The following is a 20,807-nucleotide window of genomic DNA, read 5'->3' as shown; positions in this document are numbered from 1 at the left end:
TGTGAGAAACTGAAATTAGAAAATAATATGCTTCCCTTTAGTAGGATAGTCTTTTAGTGAAGCAGTGTTCGTCGGTTTGTCTTTAGATTGACTTTACTGAAAATCCTCTCTTGACTGAAGAAAAACGATGAGGAAGGTGAACGTCATCCAATTTTTAGATTGACACCTAATTGCAATAACCTTGTCATAGAAAAGGAAAAAAGGTAAACAAGAATTAATTAGCGTAGTTTCATAACTGGTAGCATTTACAGAAACCTCGCGAGTTGTTTTTATTGTTGTGCTGTAAAAAGATAAATTGAATAATTCAGTCGTTTTTTGAGGCATTTTAAGGCCGTTTGTACGAATAAATTTCATGCATGCGCTTAATTAATTCCTATTTGACTTTTGACTTTTTTCTATGACAACCTTGTTGCCATTAGGCGTATCTCGAGATAATAACAAATCATCTTTTCGCCTTTTGTGAATTATGTTTGTCACGGAAAGTACACGAAAAATACCTTTTAATAACGCTGTAAATAATTAAAATATTGGTTAAATAATCGTGATGACTAATTTCTTTCTATGCTTGAGCACAGACGCTGGCACAGGATAAGTGAGAAATGAATATTTCTTGCCTCGTCAGAATAGCACACTCAATAACTGTGGTGTTGTCAAACTCGGAATGCTTATAAAACCTGTTTACAAAGCAGTTACTAAAAAATACTCTATTTCACAGCATAGATAAATTCGGTAAAACATTTGGATGAGATCGATGTAGTTTTGAGATCAAACTTTAAGATAGTCTTTAACCCGTCCCAAATAGGATACGAACTGCCTTTACTACGAACATTCAAATTCAGTACACTACTCAAATACAACATGTACTAATGTTATCATCAAGAAGATTTTTTCCAGTAAATCTAATTCAAACAAACGGACTAGTTTAACTTCAATTTCATTCTCTTCTTATTCTGACAGAAGTGCTTGACATGGACAACATAGATGAAATTATACAAACCATCTCTATCGGCCTCATTGTTGCTCATTTTCTTCTCAACACCGGTCGAGTTCTAAAAGCCATCGAGTTATGCAAAGAATGTTTGTTCATCCTCGACAACACACCACTAATAAGAGAAGAGAAGAAATCTTATTTCCTTTACAAGATGATATATTGGACAGTGTTACTGGCATTCCTGCGTATCGATGATTACACAAATGTAATAAAATACGCTACAAAAATTCTTTTCATTGCCCGCGAATGCGGTGACAGGTTCGAAGAATGTAGGGTATACCAATTACTAGCGTCATTGTATCTTCGTCAGAGTAAGTACGTAGAAGCAAAAGAGCACAGCGAGAAAGCACTACTAATCAGTACAGAAATTGGCGACAAAGATGGAGAAGCTTCCTGTTACGGAAATCTTGGAGAGGTATATAGGTCAGTTGGAAAATATGAGAAGGCTAAAGAATATCACATAAAAGCACTTGTCATCAGAAAAGAAATTGGTGACAGAAATGGTGAAGCCTCCTGTTACGGAAACCTTGGAACGGTGTTTCATTCTGTTGGCGAATATGACAAAGCAAAAGAATGTCACGAGAGAGCACTTAAGATGAAAAAAGAAATTGGTAACAGAGATGGTGAAGCTACTGCATACGGAAACCTTGGAACTGTGTTTGAATGTGTTGGAAAATATCAGAATGCGAAAGAATATTACGAGAAAGCACTTGTGATTAAAAAAGAAATAGGGGACAGAAACGGAGAAGCCTGTTGTTATGGAAGCCTTGGAACCGTACTAACATCACTTGGAGAATATGAAAAGGCGAAAGGGTATCTTGAGGAAGCACTTGCGATCAAAAAAGAAATCGGCGACAGAGAAGGAGAAGCCTCCTCTTACTTAAACCTTGGACATGTGTTTAAATCTGTTGGTGAGTATGTTAACGCCAAATACTATTACCAGAAAGCAGTTGTGATCACAAGAGAAATTGGCGACCGAAAAGTAGAAGGAAGTGTTTGCGAAAGCCTGGGTACTGTGTTCCTATCTCTCGGTAAATATGCCAAGGCTAACGAATATCTTCAGAAAGCACTTGCTCTCAGTAAAGAAATTGGTGACAAAAATGGAGAAGCCAATGTTTACGTAAACCTTGGGGTTGTGTTTAAATCTATTGGAGACTACGAGAAAGCTAGAGAATATCCACAGAAGGCACTGGCGATCAGTAAAGAAATTGGCGACAGGGAAGGAGAAGCCTCAAGTTACGCAAATCTTGGAAATGTTTTTGAATTGCATGGTGAATATGTCGAGGCGGAAGAATATTATAAAAGGGCGCTTGCAATAAGCGAAGAGATTGGAGACGTTAAGAGACAATCTGCATGCCTTTTCAAACTTGGATGGATTATGCTTATAGCAGGAAAGAGTCAGAAAGCTTTGTGGTATCTTCTTCCAAGTATTCAGAAACACGAGGACTTGCGAGGTTTTTTACGACAAAACGATCAATTTAAGATATCTTTTTCTCACGAATACGGCAATCCCTACCGGGTACTCACTGCATTCTTCTGTGCCGATGGAAATCATAATGAAGCTTTGTACGTTTCAGAGCTTCTTCGGGCCAGAGCTCTAGCAGATTTAATGTCAGCTCAGTACTCCGTGGAGAATCAAATCTCAGCTAATCCTCAATCATGGGTTGGCATTGAAAGTGTCATGGACAAAGAACTTAGTTGTACTTGCCTTTACTTCTCTTATATTGATAACGACATATTTGTGTGGGTTCCTAAAGCAAGAAGGGTCGTGCATTTCAGAAAGGTGGATGGAAAAGAAACGATTGTTCGGGAGGAATTGATCGAAAATTTGGACGAGTTTTTTACTAACGAACGCTTCAGAAGTTTCGGCATTCTATCAGACGAACAATGCGAAGATCGATCTTTGAAAGATATTCAACGGAAACCTTATGAGGAAGACATCCGTGAACCGTCGCGAATTGGAAATGACGGTAAAGATAACCAAGATACCCTCAAACGGAATCTTTCTATTTGTCACAAATTGATCATCGCTCCTGTGGTGGACTTTATTGAGGGTCCTGAAATCATCATTGTTCCTGAACGGTCAATATACAACATTCCATTTGCCGCGTTACCTGATGAATGTGGAAAATACTTATCAGAGTCTTTCAGGATCCGCGTCGTTCCTTCTTTGACGACTCTCAAACTCATTCAGGACAGCCCAGCGGACTATCACAGTCAGACTGGTGCACTGATAGTGGGAAATCCTGATGTTGGTAAGGTGCGCTACAAGGGACGTCTTAAATTCATTTCACCACTGCCTTGTGCAGAAAACGAAGCAAACATGATAGGGGAAAAGCTGGGTGTTAAGCCGTTCCTGGGACAAGAAGCAACTAAGCAAGCAGTACTTCAAGTGATAACTTCAGTGAGTCTGGTACATTTTGCTGCACACGGTGATGCAGAAAGAGAAGAAATTGCCCTTGCCCCTCTTCGTACTCCTAACAGGATCCCACGAGAAGAAGACTACTTATTGACAATGTCTGACATTTCAAAAGTTCAACTGCGAGCTAAGCTAGTAGTACTAAGCTGTTGTCACAGTGGGCGTGGACAGATTAGAACCGAGGGAGTTGTTGGAATTGCTCGAGCATTTTTAGGATCTGGTGCACGCTCAGTGTTAGTGGCACTGTGGGCCCTAGAAGACAGTGCAACAGAGCAGTTCATGAGTCGTTTCTACGAGCACCTTGTTGGTGGGGATAGCGCCAGTGAATCTCTTCACGAGGCCATGAAGTGGATGAGATGTAACGGCTATTCTGAAGTGAGACAGTGGGCACCTTTTATGCTGATTGGTGATAACGTGACATTTGATTTTGGAAAATCGAAGTACGTTTCTAAAAGAAAAAAATATAACATTTAAAAGAAAAAGATTCTGTCAGAGACTCCACTTACTGAGGTGTAGCCTTCTACATTAGATTATATTGTATAATAATAATAATTCAGGCTTTATTTTTGGTAGCCATTGATGTATTTCATATGAGTTTTTCATTTAGAACTATTTAAATACTATCTGTGCTGTGTAAGCAACGGAAGTATAAATGTAAAAAGTTTAGGGAAGTCCCCATTGTAATTTTTCATTAGGCATATTGCAAGTCCTTTTAAATCCTTGTTTTGGTCCCGCCTTAAAAGATAACTCAGTGGTTAAGATACAGTACAACCCTGATTACTGGGACCTCCAAGAGAAAAGAAAATTTGTGCGAAAAATCGGGGGGAGGGGGTGAGGTGGAATTGCATTCTTCGACTAAAGAAGGGAACCGCCTTTTGATCCAAGTAATCGGGAATTTCGAGAAATCGAAAGTTTTTAAAAAAGCGGGATTCTACTGTACCAGAAATATTTGTTTATGACATTTTATTGGATCTCAGGTATTTTATAGTCTAGCTTTTGATGTAATGTTAGTAACATCGCCGTTGCAACCGGACGTTTTTATTAAGGCGATAGGTTTTTATCTCAAATTGACTTTGGTATAACTGACTAAGAGATTATATGGTAGCATTTTTTTAATGGAGGAATAATTTATGGTATGTTGATTTTTTTTTTGTTGTTGTTGTCTTTTATATAGGTGACGTGACCAGTGCTCCATCAAGTGAGAACTAAATCACAAAACTGATTTGACCCAGCTGAGAGACTACTCGCTAGTGTAGAGTTGTAAACACTATAATTGTAACTTGAAGATCGCCTTTTGCTCAGTTTTGCTCGCTTTTTTTCCAGAAAACGCCTCGAGGCAGGAACGATATCAAGAGAAATCTTGCATGGATCTTTTTTATTTTGTTTTATACACTCGACCCTCTTTGTTCGACCACCTCCCGTAGCGCAACAACTTTTCCAAAATAATAAAATTTTTCTTCCCAAACGTCTTTAGTGGGAACCTCGCGAAGGCGGCCGTCCGCGACCGCTGAGCAACTGTAGCAATGTAAGCACTTCCTTAGAAAATAACTGTAATGAGTACTGATGAAATGATAAAGAATTATTTTGAACGAATTTGTGGTCCGCATTTATATTTCTTTTTGAGAATGAGTACAGCTGAATACAGCTAACAGTGAATATACCTGACATGGTTTAAAAATGAAGGCAAAAACAAGAGAAAAATTGCGGCTTATGTCTCATCTTACTGTTATTACAACACCATGTATTTAGGCTCGGAGCCTGTCAGACGAAAATAATAACAAAGTCGCTCTAATACTAGCTGTGTAGACATAGCCAAACACTTTTGACATCGAGTCGATATCTGCTAATCAGCAGAGGCGCGCCAACAAGCCCTCCATCGGCTCCTCCTCAAAGTTGAGACCATAAGTATCAAGGCTTAGTCACTTTCATAAAGGACACCTCCTTTACATCATCTTTTGTCGTTTCCACCCTCCCCCCAGGATCCAAATGCGACACACTGGCCCTAAAGTAAGGAGGGAGGAGTAAGGTTGCAAATTGTTTTGTAAATTAAAGTCGAGCTATTGTTGAAATGCCTGTAATTTTTCCATTTCTTTCTTAGTACAACGACACCGAGAAGATTGCTATTTTCTTTTAGCCTCTTGATATTAAAATATTTAGGGGAAGGGATTCAAAGAAGTTTAAAAACATGTCCCCAGATATCTACAAACGCAAGGGAAGGATCATCATATACTGATAAAATATTGTATCATAAACAAGATTCTGTGTCGTGACTTGAATTAATTCGAAGAAAACTGAAACACAGGGGAAAGTGAGATATGTGAGACTAAGTGTAGCAATAACAGATAATATAATATGCAAAAATAGCACTACGTCAAACTGCTCAAACTCGCCTGAATGACACAAACTCAGTGACGAGATTAAGATATGGACTCGAGGAAATTGCCGTGTGTAGTTACTGTGCTGAAGATGTCAATTAGCCTACATATTTACTTCCCTTAAATTTGATACTTTTATTGTCATAGTGTATTGAAAAGACTCCAGTCGAAATTGAAAGGTGATGTCATGGTTGGAAATTTAATAATCACTTGCGTCATGGTTAGTTTTGAAGGGAGTTCACATTTTTAATTTAAAAGACACAGGCTAATGTGGATTTTGTCATTTTGATTTTGGCTTCTCACAGAGCGGTACGTACAGTAATTATAAATTTAACCCAAGCTTTGATCCAAATTAATTGGCGAAGTTTATTCCATTTATAAGAAGACAGGAACCGATCTAGCGTTTGTAACTATTAGAAATACGCATCTCGCAGGACCTCGCAAAGGTAGGTGTTTTGTTGTGTTTCACGAGAGTTTGTCATTAATTTTCTCAGTATTGAATTGGTAATTCGTGTAACCGTTCCTGTTCACTTTTGTGTATCTATTCTGTCTATTGGAACGCACAAGAGTATATCTCGCCATATCATATAGTTTGGTGTAATTTAGACAGGCAGTAGTGTTATAATAAAAGGAATTATCTGAAACCGTAGCATTCTAAGTTTCCTGCCTGATTTCATAAAGTTTTCAGGGGCGTAGCCTGCCTATAGATCCGTAGGTTCTGGCTTACCAATTTTTCAACCCACTCGTATTTTTAAAATGTATGATAGAAATAATTTTGGCTGAAACGCTTTCAAGATGAAATAGAAAGCAATTCGTTACGTACCTTAGCGTTATATATTTCGCAACTACTCTTTCGGGATGAGATCAAGACTCATCTTGACCCCAAGTGCAAACCCGGGAACCCTTAAGACTATCCAGGTGATAGACAAACGTACAATGACATGCGCCGTTAACAGACAGCGTTTATTTTGTAATGAGTGAAAACTGGCGCAATTCCTTCGTATGAAATGTTATAATATCGGTGCTATGACTGAATACGCACAACATCCACAGAAGGTGAAGAAGAAAGCATTTTCGTGGGTCTTGATCCAAAAAAACTTCTTCCGCCGCAAACCCCTCAAAAAGCGACCCTTCGGGGCCAATTGACAGGGCCTACAACTTTTAAAAAGCTGGCCACGTCCCTGATATAAAGCGTGGGTTAAAGATGCCATAAATAAACCGGTGCGATTATTTTTGGTTATCTTGCAGACAAAGTTCCTGTTGTTAACTGCCGCTGCTACTTTTGTATTCTTTCCACACGGCACAAGGGAAGTGGTGAGTACAAACTGAATTTGATTTGCACCTAGGCAATGGTTCATACTACTCTTGAATAAATCTGAAACATCTTATTCTTGAGTTTGTTATTATTTACTTTTTTAAAAACAAAGTATGAGAAATCTAAACAGTATTCAATAACGATGTTAGACTGCGAATAATTTCACTATCAAATGACATTTGCTTTGTAAAAATTTCACTTTCTGGAGGTAAGAGATCGGATGAATCTAATATGCCCGCCGTGCCTGTCATTTTGCAAAGTGAGCACTGACAAGACTAATTTTCTTAAGACCTCGTGAGTTAAGCCAAAGACTTTCTTAAACTCTGACGAATAACACAGACTCAAAACCAACTCAGATTTCGTTCCTCAACACTCACAGTCTGAAAATTCTCGGCCACGCCTCCAATTTTTAACCTTGATTAAACACTGCTGTTCGTGTTTTTTGGCATAACATAAAGGTTAGAATTGTAGTGATCGGATGAATCTAATATGCCCACAGCTGTCATTTTACAAAGGGAACAGAACAAGACTTATTTTCTTACTGACGTCCGCGTGAGTATTGCATTGCGCATCCTTACTGCGCAGAATGTTACGCGTAGTAAGCGCGCGCACATAAAAAAAATGGCGGCTTTTTTCTATTCGGCTTGGCTCGCGAGAGAGATAAATCATCGTTTTCTCGTAAACGAATACGGTGACCTATCATTTTGTTCTCTTAGTTTGAGAGTATGGATCAAATTATTTCTGAAGAATGAATACAGATCAATTTCTATGGCAGAATAATACATAATCAACAAAAACGTGTACTTTTCCAGTACTCGCAAAGGAATTATTAAGGAATTATGTGGTATATACAAGGTCTTCCTACTCCTAAACGAATACGGTGACCCCCCCCCCCCCCTATTTATTTCAAAATTTAACTTCCATGAAGGTAAACAACAAACCGGAAAAGTTTGGTTGAAAATCTATGAGCAGTTTTATTTCCCAGGAATTACATTAAGCCAAACATGTTCTGACGTATAATTGAGACTCAAAACCACCTCAGATTTTTCTCCTCAATACTGTCGAAATTGAAAGATAGGTAAGAAGTGTCGAGTAATACACCATCGTGATTTGAAAGGACTGATTCAGTTGAAGTTCACTGTTTAGCAAACACATATTTTACTGTCAGTTTTATATTTTAAACACGATATACATTTCACAGCAATAAAAGGTCAGAATTGTTTATATGGTTACCTCGCAAATAAAGTCTATAAGACTCATGCAAGACTGAAAAGGTAGCAACATTCACTAAACCCAAATAAACGCAATTAACTTTTTTAATTTATTTGTTGCTGTTCAACGAGACAATTTTACTTAAATAATTAGACAATATACAGGGCACTTCTTTTTCATGATTAAAGACGAACAATTATTGAGGCTGAGAACATGACACTGGCCTGATTTCACTTTCTGACGATTTTATGTTTTGAAGGTCGAAGAATCGAAGAAGAAATTCATGTGCCGTTTTACCATGAAATTCGAAAGTCCTCGACATGAAAAGATATAGTGATGTATGAAGTATTAAACATAATGCTTCTCTGAGAGGACCTGTTGGTCCAGTGATCTTATTTTCCAATATCAACAACACAAGACGGAAGAATGTTTCGAAAGCTGATAACATACTGAGTCATAGTTACATTGTAAAGACATGCGCAGACGGCACTGAAATTGTGTTTCGTGACTTCAATTATTGACGAGTATAACTGACAGCGACGTAAAAAGTGAGACGAAAATTACTGTTTTGCTGACGGGGATTTATTTGAATTTTATTTACGATTTTGTCTTTTTATGAAGCAACAAGCTAAAGAACAGTAAGTTTTATAACACGTGTTTAATCAGTGGTGACTGGAAAAAATTGTGTTTCTTATTTACAGAACTACTTTTAAAAAAACAGAAGTATTACACGTATGAAAACATACTTGCACAACTCGAGAGTATAACTGACCAGATTTTAATCAAACTTATGTGAGGTCAGGCTAATTTTCTTGATCTTGTGAGTTGAACCAAATATGTTTTAAAACTCTTAGAGATAACAGAGACTCAAAACCGACTCAGAATTCTTTCCTCAATACTGTTGCATGTTAGAAGATTCCAGTCGAAATTCAAATCTAGGTAAGAAGTGTCCAATACATCGCCATCATGATTTTGACGGGATCGAAGATCCCTGTTAAGGTGGCTCGACCCAGTTTTTTTCTAGCGATACCTAACAACTTTGAAACCCTGATACTTAAAGGGATTGATGTCAATGACAAAACTACTACATCACATGCATTACACATAGACTGAACTTCAATATGATATAAATTTTTTGGCGATCAGAATGACTGTCACGTGGCAATGACGTCACAGAGGGTTTTGCTCTGAATCGATTTTTAGGCGGTAACCGCATTTTCTCTCGAGATCCTCCACGCTACGTATACCTTGGGTGTTTGCCTTCATCTCAGTGGAGTTTGATCGAAATCTACAAGAGGAATTTTGAAATATCTTGGAATTTCTTTTTAGATGGTATAATTTATGCGTAAAATAAAGTCAAGACTTCATATAAAGAAATTTGCTTCGTTTTTATGTTTAATGAGAGGATTTAGCCCCCATTCCTTTTAGAAATGTCCCATATACTACATCCAAACCTTTAGAAGAAAGTAGACTTGCGCGATTTCGAAATATATGAAGTTATCTAAATCGGAGTAGAGCTCAATGTTTAGCTCTATTTACCATTTTCCCGCCTACTTTCGCAAAAAAGCGATTATTTCAAAAACCCGTCGATGAATTTTTTCCAAAATTTTTCAGGGTGAAAAATAATCAGTACACCACACAAACCCTAAATTTCATGCTCATTGAAAATGTCTAAGGTTGTCTAATTGAGTAAACATTGAAGCGATGTCGAAGTTTGAGATAATTTTGTGCTCTGGGATTTCCTTTTGTTTCGAGTTAAGCACAACATCGAATTCCTGTGCACCACGCGTGTAATGACCACGCTTGGCTACCCTCCGAAAGCTTTCCGAAATGGTTCGGAATATGGTAATATTCTCATCGAGTTCAAGTAAACAATAATGGATGAATGAATACATTTCCAACTGAAGAAAGCAGTCACACAACACCAAACTCAAAGCCGGTTATTTTTTTTATGCCTCCTCAGTCATTTAAAAAAGTAAAACGGACAGAAAATAGACTTCACGTATTATAAGCAAGCTAAATCTGACGTCCAGTATTTATTAGAAAATATTGTTTACTTGTTGTATTTCTAAGTTCAACTGAAAGAAGTGGCAGCACTTCAATACGAGAAAAAAACCTAATCTTCTTGTTCTTGGCATTTTTAACTTTTATCTCAGCTAAGACGTCGACCCGACAAGAAAAGCTAATGCGTGACAATTTCTTTTCCATTGTTCCATATTTCGGAAAGATTTCGGAAAGCTTTTGGAAGGTAGCCAAGCGTAGTCATTTCACGCGTGGTGCACAGGAATTCGATGTTGTGCTTAACTCGAAACAAAAGGAAATCCCAGAGCACAAAATTATCTCAAACTTCGACATCGCTTCAATGTTTACTCAATTTTGCGTTTAGTTTAGACAACCTTAAACATTTTCAATGAGCATGAAATTTAGGGATTGTGTGGTGTACTGATTATTTTTCACCCTGAAAAATTTTGGAAAAAATTCATCGACGGGCTTTTGAAATAATCACTTTTTTGCGAAAGTAGGCGGAAAAATGGTAAATAGAGCTAAACATTGAGCTCTACTCCGATTTAGATAACTTCATATATTTCGAAATCGCGCAAGTCTACTTTCTTCTAAAGGTTTGGATGTAGTATATGGGACATTTCTAAAAGGAATGGGGGCTAAATCCTCTCATTAAACATAAAAACGAAGCAAATTTCTTTATATGAAGTCTTGACTTTATTTTACGCATAAATTATACCATCTAAAAAGAAATTCCAAGATATTTCAAAATTCCTCTTGTAGATCTCGATCAAACTCCACTGAGATGAAGGCAAACACCCAAGGTATACGTAGCGTGGAGGATCTTGAGAGAAAATGCGGTTACCGTCTAAAAATCGATTCAGAGCAAAACCCTCTGTGACGTCATTGCCACGTGATATTTATTCTGATCGCCAAAAAAATTATATCATATTGAAGTTCAGTCTATGTGTAATGCATGTGATGTAGTAGTTTTGTCATTGACATCAATCCCTTTAAGTATCAGGGTTTCAAAGTTGTTAGGTATCGCTAGAAAAAAACTGGGTCGAGCCACCTTAATTAAACGAATATCAGTTACTGTTAGTTGTAGTTTTACACACGATACTACATTTCACACCAATGAATTAAAGTTCAGAATTGTTTATATGGTTTGGCCTCGCAAATAAAGTCTATAAAGGACTCATGCAAGACTGAAAAGGTAGCAACAGTCACTAAACCCAAAGAAGCGCAATTAACTTTTTTTAATTTATTTGTTGCTGTTCAACGAGACAATTTTACTTAAATAATAAGACAATATAAATAGCACTTCTTTTTCATGATTAAAGACGAACAATTATTGAGACTGAGAACGTGACAGTCCTGATTTCACTTTCTGACGATTTTATGTTTTGAAGATAGAAGAATCGAAGACGAAATTCACGTGCCGTTTTACCATGAAATTCGAGAGTCCTCAACATGAAAAGATATAGTGTTGCATGATGTAAACTTAATGCTTCTCTGAGAGAACCTGTTGGTCTAGTGATCTTATTTTCCAATATCAACAACACAAGACAGAAGAAAGGTTCGAAAGTTGATAACATACTGAGTCATAATTACATTGTTAAGACATGCGCAGACGGTACCGAAATTGTGTGACTATGATTTATTTGAACTTTATTTACGGTTTTGTCTTTTTATAAAGCAACAAGTACGTTAAGTTTTATAACACGTGTTTAATCAGGGGTGGCGGGGCTCTTGACAACATTGCTGTAAATACAGTAAAAACCAGCGTGTAAGAACCTAGCATTTAAGAACCTGTTAGGTTAAAATTTGCAAATTATACCCCATTTTTATAAGAACCTATTTAGCCTAAAATTTGAAAACAGGTTCTTATTTTCTAAAATTGATTAAAAAATGTTTACTTTTGGGAAAATAAAATTGTCATGATCCGAATGAAAAGTGCTTCATTTTTACATAAACACTTGTGTGGTATGCAAATTTTATACAAATAATAGGCTGAATATCACTAAAAGTTCTATTAGCAACAATGTAATTTTTTCCTCAGAAAATAAGAACCTATTAAGAACCTAAATAACCTAAATTGTGTTAACTACCACTTATGTAAGAACCTGTTTAGGCTAACCTGGAAAAAAATTAGGTTCTTACTCGCGGGTTTTTACTGTAACTGAAATGTCGCGTAAATAATCGAGAAGACAACAGCTTGGTTTTCACTAGCAATAAACAGAGTCGAAGTCGGAGTTGTATAAAGAGCAGAATGAAAATCAAATCAAGTAAAAATCAAACCGACGGAGCCGCAAGCAGAGTTTATGATTCTGTTTATGACCCCCACACTTATAATCCAGAGAAAACTAAACTGTCAAAGTCGCCGGCAAAACGGAAGCATTCGGAGGGCCTGAGAGCAAACATTCTGATGGGTTTGTATTTTCGCTTCTGCTAGCGACTCACTGCCATAACTACGATCATTCAAATATAGTGCACTTATCCAGCAACGGTAAAGAAACGCTTATTACAAAAATTGACAGACAATTTTAACTTAAATTAATTTCATTCTCTTTTTATTCTGACAGAAGTGCTTGACATGAACAACATATGGATGAAATTACGCACACCATCTCCATCGGCCTCATTGTTGCCCGTTTCCTTATCATGACCTGTCGAGTTCCAAAAGCCTTCGAGTTATGCACAGAATGTTTGTTCATCCTCGACAACACACCACTCATAAAAGGAAAGAAGAAATTTAAATTGCTTTACCACGAGCTGTACTCGACAATGTTACTGGCGTACTTGCGTATCGAGGATTACACGAATGCAATAAAATACGCCAAAAAAACCCTCCCAATTATTCGCGAATGCGGCCCCAGGCTAAAAGAATGTACGGTAATCCAAATACTAGCGAAATTGTATTTTTGTCAAAGTAAGTACGAAGAAGCAAAAGTACACAGTGAGAAAGCACTACTAATCAGTACAGAAATTGGTGACAAAGATGGAGAAGCTACCTGTTACGGAATCCTTGGCGAGGTGTATCAGTCAGTTCGAGAATATGAGAAGGCGAAAGAATATCACATGAAAGCACTTGCCATCAGAAAAGAAATTGGTGATAGAGATGGTGAAGCCTCCTGTTACGGAAACCTTGGAAGGGTGTTTAAATGTGTTAGAGAATATTGGAAGGCGAAAGAATATTATGAGAAAGCACTGCTTATTACAAAAGAAATTGGTGACCGAGATCGTGAAGCCTCCTGTTACGGAAACCTTGGAAGGGTGTTTCAATCTTTTGGCGAATATGAGAAGGCAAAAGAATATTACGAGAGAGCACTTGGGATGAAAAAAGAAATTGGTGACAGAGATGGTGAAGCTGCCTCATACGAAAACCTTGGAACTGTGTTTGACTATGAGGGAGAATTTCGGAAGGCGAAAGAATATCACCAGAAAGCACTTATGATCAGAAAGGAAATAGGGGACAGAAAAGGAGAAGCCTCTTGTTCTGTAAACCTTGGAGCCGTACTTATATCACTTGGAGAATATGAGATGGCGAAAGAGTACCTTGAGGTAGCACTTGCGATCCATAAAGAAATTGGCGACAGAAAACGAGAAGCCATCTGTTACGTAAACCTTGGACTTTTGTTTTATTCTGTTGGTGAGTATGACAAGGCGAAAGAATATTATGAGAACGCACTTGCGATCACAAGAGACATTGGTGACAGAAAAGGAGACTTAGCTGCTTGTGAAAAGCTCGGGAATGTGTTCCTTTCTCTTCGTAAATATGCCAAGGCTAACGAATATCTTCAGAAAGCACTTGATCTCAGTAAAGAAATTGGCGACAAGAAAGGAGAAGCCGTTGTTTACGGACACCTCGGATCTGTGTTTCAATCAATTGGTGACTACGAGAAAGCTAGAGAATATCTAGAGAAGTCAATTACGATCACAAAAGAAATTGTCGCCAGAGACGAAGAAGCCACAATTTATAGAAAACTTGGAACTCTTTTTCAACTCCTTGGTGAATATGTCGAGGCGGAAGACTATTATAAGAGGGCGCTTACAATATACGAAGAGATTGGACACGTTAAGAAACAATTTACATTGCTTCACAATCTTGGAGTTCTTATGGTTCTAACAGGAAAGGTTCAAGAAGCTTTGTCGTATCTCCTTCCAAGTATTCAGAAATGCGAGGACTTGCGAGGTTTTCTACGAGACAACGATCAATTTAAGATATCTCTTTCTCACGAACATTGTAATTCGTACCAGGTACTCACTATATTCTATTGTTCTGTTGGAAATCCTAAGGGAGCTCTGTACGTTTCAGAGCTTCTACGGGCCAGAGCTCTGACAGATTTAATTTCAGCTCAGTACTCCGTGGAGAATCAAATCTCAGCTAATCCTCGATCATGGGTTGGCATTGAAAATGTCATGGACAAAGAACTTAGTTGTACTTGCCTATACTTCTCTTATTTCAAACACGATATATATTTGTGGATTCTTAAGGCAAGTAGAGACGTTAATTTCAGAGAAGTGGATGGAACAGAGGTGATTGCTCAGGAGGGTTTGCTCGTGAATTTGGACGAGTTTTTTACTAACGAACGCTTCAGAAGTTTTGGCATTTTACCAGAGGAACATTGCGAAGACCGATCTTTGAACGATATTCAACGGAAACCTTGTGAGGAAGAAATCCGTGAAGCATCGCGAATTGGAAATGATGTCAAAGATAACCGGGACAGCCTCCAACGGAATCTTTCTCTGTGTTACAAATTGGTCATTGCTCCTGTGGCGGACTTAATAGAGGGTCGTGAAATCATTATTGTTCCTGAACGGTCTTTATACAATATTCCATTTGCCGCGTTACCTGATGAAAGTGGAAAATGCTTGTCAGAGACTTTCAGGATCCGCGTCGTTCCTTCTTTGACGACTCTCGAGCTCATTCAGAACAGCCCAGCAGACTATCACAGTCAGACTGGTGCACTGATAGTGGGAAATCCTGATGTTGGTAGGGTGCGTTACAAAGGACGTCTTAAATTCATTTCACCACTGCCTTGTGCAGAAAGCGAAGCAAACATGGTAGGAGAAAAGCTTGGTGTCAAGCCGTTGCTAGGAAAGCAAGCAACTAAGCAAGCAGTACTTCAAGTGATCAATTCAGTGAGTCTTATCCATTTCGCTGCACACGGCGATGCAGACAGAGGAGAGATTGCCCTTGCCCCTATTCGTCCTCTTAACAGGATCCCACGAGAGGAAGACTACTTATTGACAATGTCTGACATTTCAAAAGTTCAACTGCGAGCTAAACTGGTAGTACTAAGCTGTTGTCACAGTGGACGTGGACAGATAAGAGCCGAGGGAGTTGTTGGAATCGCTCGAGCATTCTTAGGATCTGGTGCACGCTCAGTGTTAGTAGCACTGTGGGCCCTGGAAGACAGTGCAACAGAGCAGTTCATGAGTCATTTCTACGAGCACCTTGTTGGTGGGGATAGCACCAGTGAATCTCTTTACGAGGCCATGAAGTGGATGAGATGTAACGGCTATCCTAAAGTAAGACAGTGGGCACCTTTTATGCTGATTGGTGATAACGTCACATTTGATTTTGGAAAACAAAGTAAGTTTCAAAAAAGAAAAAATATATATTTTTCCTCGCAAGTTACAACCTATAGTAGAGCTTTGTGCTTGAACAACAGATTAATTAACACAGGTATCACGTTTTTTCATGAGAGATTTTCTATCCAGCACTTTAATTGATGGAATTAAAAATTTCAAGTATCTTTTTGTGATACTGTTATAACTATCTATGTAAGTTGTTAGAACCAAAAACTGATTCGATAATGTGAGATTTCATGATCACGATTTCGACGAAGGAAGGGTAATTAACGACTTTCGGTTCGAGATATCTGAAGGTTCAAAAATCGAGGGTTTAACTAGACCAAAAATGTGTTAGTTTATGGAAATTTATTGGAACCCAGAAATTTTAGGGTTTAGTTTAACTAGCAAAGAGATTTCCTGGTAGCATAATTTATAATGGAGGGAAAATTTCCCTGTGTATATGTATGTTTATTTACTACTCAATTGTATTTTGTTTTCTCTTTTAGGTAACATCATCAGTGCTGCATCAAGTGAAGACTTAAACACGAAACCGATTTGACTCACCTGTTTGTTGTAAACACTATAAATATAACTTGACAATTGAGTTTGCTCGATTATTTGCCTGATTTAAATTAAAATGCTTCGAGCAAAAACGATATCAGGAGAAATGTAAGACGGGTAGTTTTTAAAAGTTTTGTAAAATACGTAGTAAAAGTATAAACATGATACCTTAAGGTTGCTATTGTTAGCAGCTACTAATTAACGATTTTAGCTAGTTGGACAGAAATCGCTAAATTTAATACTCGCTAAAATTTGTCTCCGTCAAATTTAATACTCGTTAAAATTAAATATCCCCCCCCCCCGTCCACCCCAAAGGAAAACAAAATTAAACAGTGTAGTCGACTAAGAAATTCTTTGAAAAAATGGATGCCGGAAACTTTGTTCTTTCTGGCAATGCAGTTGTTCATTCAATTTCAAGTGTTGGGTAGCACATAAGGCCGTTTGTTCTTTTACTGAACATATAATTCCATCTTAGCAATATGTTTATTAAAAACTGGTTTACACAATATCACTAATTTTTCAAAATTCTTGGAAAATCGCTAAATTAAATAGTCGCTAAATCATGCTCAGTAAAACAATAGTAACCTTAAGGTAATAGCGGAGTGCTCCTTTTGTAGTTAGCCCCTTGATACTTAGCCGACACAGCCTTTTCGACTAAGTATCAGGCGATGTTGCATGCGATTTCGTTGGATAATTGTTAAAGGTTTTTCTAAAGCACCCTTAAATGTACATCTGCTCTAGTAAAGCTGTGCGCATGACGAGATGGTCCCGCGGGTAACCTGTTTTTCTTAAAGGGGCTATGTCACGGGGATTTCGCAGATTTTGAGTGGCTGTTCTGAAATTAGTGGTAGGCAACTTAACCCATAAAACACATTATCTTTGAACATTTAAGGGACGATATAACCTTTACATGTTTGCGAATAGAAAACAATCTACGGTAATAAGTATCAATTTTTTGAAGACGCGCCGAAACAACTTGAAAAGTTAAGCCTTAATTTTTTAAATTGCAATCCATTTCTATCCGAGCCATCCGCGGCCAAAAGCGCTTGTTGACAGTTTCAGTTTACTAATAGAGCAATTTGTAATAAAAAATGGACCATTATTTTTAGGTTTCCTACGACACAAATAAAAATCTTGGCTGTTCAGAAATCTGGTAAAATCCGTGGCAAAGCCCCTTTAACTGTTTAAGATTTTTCGAAGTAGTTTACTTGGTTTAGCTACAAACTGAGGCTATTAACATTGATTAGAAAATAGCACAAAGTAAATACGTGCGCTGATTGGTAAAAAATTGTGTTTCTATAACTCGATGGAGACACAGACAGTTGTCGTAGACACGGCAATCAATATTCACGGCGCTGAAATAAGCAATGCAAAAATAACAACTAAGAATTGTGCCAAATTTTAATGTCACAGCTGACAAAAACCAGGTTAAGACTAAACAAATATTTGCACACTTGAAAACAAGCGAGTAAGATGTTTACAGAGCCCGCTACACATTCAAAAATAGTCTGTGAAAGAAATTATCGAAGCGGCTGACCTTTCAAAGAAGTATATGAATTGGTGCAACTTCACTCCATTCTAGGCTTTGCAGCACTTCAGAACTATTCACAACTCCTCAACAGGACAAGATATTCGTCCAGAATGCCGAGTCAAACTTCTTTTAACAGAAAAATAATGCACTTTCACTTCCAAGGTTCGAGTCGCTCGATCGGCAGCGTCGGTCGTCAAATAATAATAATAATAATAATAATAACCTTTATTTACCCTCGGCAGTATTTATAGCACAAAGGCTAGTGGGACCGAGCAAATGAAAGAAACAAATAAATCAAATAAACATAACAACGTTAAGAATCCCAGATGGCCGGAGGCAAACCAGCTGGCTATTTACAAGCGTGGTCGAGAATCTGAGCTTGGGACTACCAAGAACAAATTCAGCTAGCGGGTAGGGCGGGACTTGAACCCGGGAACTCCGCATTGCAAGTCCAACGCTCTAACCGCTCGGCCACGCTGACCATTCGGTTAGGTCGATGAAGCGAAATAAAACCACAATTCTTGACTCCTTCCAGTACTTGACTTCAGTTAAACCATCGGCTTAGTTATTTCTCATAAATACGTTAACTTTGGGGCCTGTTTTCTTTGTTTGTTTGGCCAAAAACGGTGAATTTTAGCCTTGAAGTGAATGTTGAACAGTTGATTTATTTCTGTTCATCGACTCTCTTACCATGATTGGTCGATTATGTTCATGACGTAAAACCGCGAGGTGAAGAGAATCTACGTTTTGATGTTAAATAAAGCGCTAAATATTACTTTGATGTGCGTTATTTTCTTTGTGCTGTTTTCTAAAAGAAATAGAAAACATGTTTTCCGTGTTTCTATCGAGTTATAGAAACTCTCGTGAAAGTTTGGGAGAACTCGAAAAGGCTGTGGAAACACTCGTCTATCGACTCGTGTTCCCACTGCATTTCTCGTTCTCCCAAACTTTCACTCGTGTTTCTATAACTCGATAGAAACACGGAACATGTTTTCTATTTCTTAATTAAAGCATGCGACACACGAGAGAAAGCGGTGCAATAACAATCGTAAAGACTTGACCTTGCTAAGCTTCAATAGATCTAGATTTTAAAACTTTTATTTCTTACAGTGTTAGCATAAACTAGCAATACAACTACATGTAGTTAACTCCTAACATCAAATAAGGCTCTGTTACTTGTACCACCCATGCCAGTACTAAGTACCGATCTACGCTCGGCGATCGTGCATTCCAGTCAGCTGCACCAATGGAATGGAATAAACTGCCAGCTGTTATTCGCAATATAAAGACACTTGACGATTTCAAAACTGCCGTTAAAACTCATCTTTTTAACTTAGCTTTTAAATAGATCTTCATTCCGTTTTAGTCTGATTAGTTTTTAAATAGCATAGTGTACAAAGTTTTTAAAGAGTGTAAATAGTTTTCTTAAGTAAATATATATTTCAATTCTAATTTTTTAACTCATTGTCAAGCGCAACTGAATATTTATATAGAAGTTCGCGTTATATAAATGATAATTATTATTATTATTTTTGTTCATGTGTGTATTAAAGCTTAGCAATGGACTACTTAAAAGTTTAAAATAAATATCACAAATATAACAAGATATAGAAGTGTTCTTGAATAGATAGTTTGCTTTTCTCTTTTAAGTTGGAAGCTTTAAAGCGCAGCTAAACCTGACAGGGGAGGGGAGGGGGCTTGAGCGAGTGCCCCACCTTTATACTACCACCAACTTTTTTTCGATCGATATTCAAGACGTTTGATTTGACACTTACAAACTGTAGACTCGTGGCCACACTCCATTTTAACACGTACACAAATGTCCGGCAAATCCCCGCAAAAATATTTAACTAAGAACATTAAAAACAATAGGTTTTGGTCGATGAGCTACACAGCGCCCAAACTCTGCCCATTTTTAAGGAGGACCCTTATTGTTTTAATGTTAACACAAATAGTAGACGATTTAAACAGATGTGACTTTGACACCTTTATACAATAGACACGTGGTCACGCCTTTTCTCGCGCGCAACTAATTTTTGAGAAATCCCCATTTTAGCAGAAATATCAAACCATTAATATTTAAACAATAGGAATTGGATAATGAACTATCGAAAAGCAGCAAATATTAGCCGATCTAAAAGAGGTGTGACTTTGACACTTGCACACAAAGACACGTAGTCCCCTCTTGTGCGCAACCGTCAAAGTCACACCATTTCTAGATCGGCTTATGGTTGCTTATGGTGATTTCATTGAAACAATAGGCTTCACATACAAGATTGGCCAGCTTAGATTTCACTCAAAATAACTTTTCCAAAAGGGGTATGGGCTAGAGAGGGAGTGAACGCCTGTTAATTGAGTAAAAGTGTCAAGTTCACATCTATTTTAGATCGGCTGAAATTTGCAACTGAATATTTCAGTATTAAACAATAGGGCTCTTCCTCTTAGCTGAACTAAAATCGATGTGACTCTGACAGTTGCACACAATAGACACGTGGTCGCACCCCTTTTTGCGCGCAAAGGATTATTTGGGAAATCCCCATTTTAGCGCAAATATGAATTGGTTAATGAGCTACAGAGTAGCGACCTAAATTAAGCGCTAAATTAATTTGGAGGAAAAGTAAAAAGACGTCGAACAATCGCTCCATGATCATGAACGAAGGAATAAATAAATAAATAAATAAATAAATAAATAAGCAAATAAATAAGTAAAAAATAAATAAAAATCCGCAGATAGTCAATTTTTTCATCCCGCCTCCACCCCGATGTGTACACGCATTCCCCTCCGCTAACCCCCCTCCCCCACCCCAAACCGACCCATGACC

At 37.8% G+C, this 20,807-nt stretch overlaps 4 protein-coding genes across 6 annotated transcripts in view; 3 read left to right on the top strand and 1 right to left on the bottom strand.

Moving 5' to 3' along the window:
* Positions 1–20,807, bottom strand: part of LOC144637599 (uncharacterized) — an 87,871-nt gene that overhangs the window by 8,606 nt on the left and 58,458 nt on the right. The gene's annotated exons all lie outside the window — the stretch shown is intronic.
* Positions 876–16,566, top strand: LOC144639020 (uncharacterized). Its single transcript, XM_078498284.1, has 2 exons — positions 876–3,850; positions 16,400–16,566. Exons 1-2 carry the CDS (start codon positions 969–971, stop codon positions 16,401–16,403), a joined length of 2,886 nt encoding a protein of 961 aa, XP_078354410.1. The 5' UTR covers positions 876–968; the 3' UTR covers positions 16,404–16,566.
* LOC144638819 (tetratricopeptide repeat protein 28-like) overlaps positions 5,926–20,807 on the top strand; it is an 84,438-nt gene continuing 69,556 nt past the window's right edge. Inside the window, exons 1-2 of one of the 3 annotated variants that reach the window (XM_078498094.1) lie at positions 5,926–6,005; positions 7,034–7,099. The gene's annotated coding sequence lies outside the window, so the exon portion shown is untranslated. The other 2 variants (XM_078498093.1, XM_078498091.1) reach the window with 2 other exon arrangements.
* Positions 12,933–16,128, top strand: LOC144639021 (uncharacterized). The gene is made up of 2 exons (XM_078498285.1): positions 12,933–15,912; positions 16,109–16,128. The coding sequence occupies exons 1-2, from the start codon at positions 12,978–12,980 to the stop codon at positions 16,126–16,128; spliced, it is 2,955 nt and encodes a 984-aa protein (XP_078354411.1). The 5' UTR covers positions 12,933–12,977.

Source organism: Oculina patagonica, chromosome 14 (assembly GCF_052425735.1).
Source record: "Oculina patagonica isolate OP01 chromosome 14, crgOcupat, whole genome shotgun sequence".
Taxonomy (NCBI): Eukaryota; Metazoa; Cnidaria; class Anthozoa; order Scleractinia; family Oculinidae; genus Oculina; species Oculina patagonica.
Note: the sequence above shows the minus strand (reverse complement) of the source record. Positions and strands in the feature narration are given on the sequence as shown.

Excerpts from the sequence above, each read along its gene's own strand:
- LOC144639020 (XM_078498284.1), top strand. The coding sequence starts at position 969 with ATGGACAACATAGATGAAATTATACAAACCATCTCTATCGGCCTCATT.
- LOC144639021 (XM_078498285.1), top strand. The coding sequence starts at position 12,978 with ATGACCTGTCGAGTTCCAAAAGCCTTCGAGTTATGCACAGAATGTTTG. Across the intron at positions 15,913-16,108 it reads ATTTGATTTTGGAAAACAAA|TTGTTAGAACCAAAAACTGA; the intron begins GTAAGTTTCAAA and ends TATCTATGTAAG.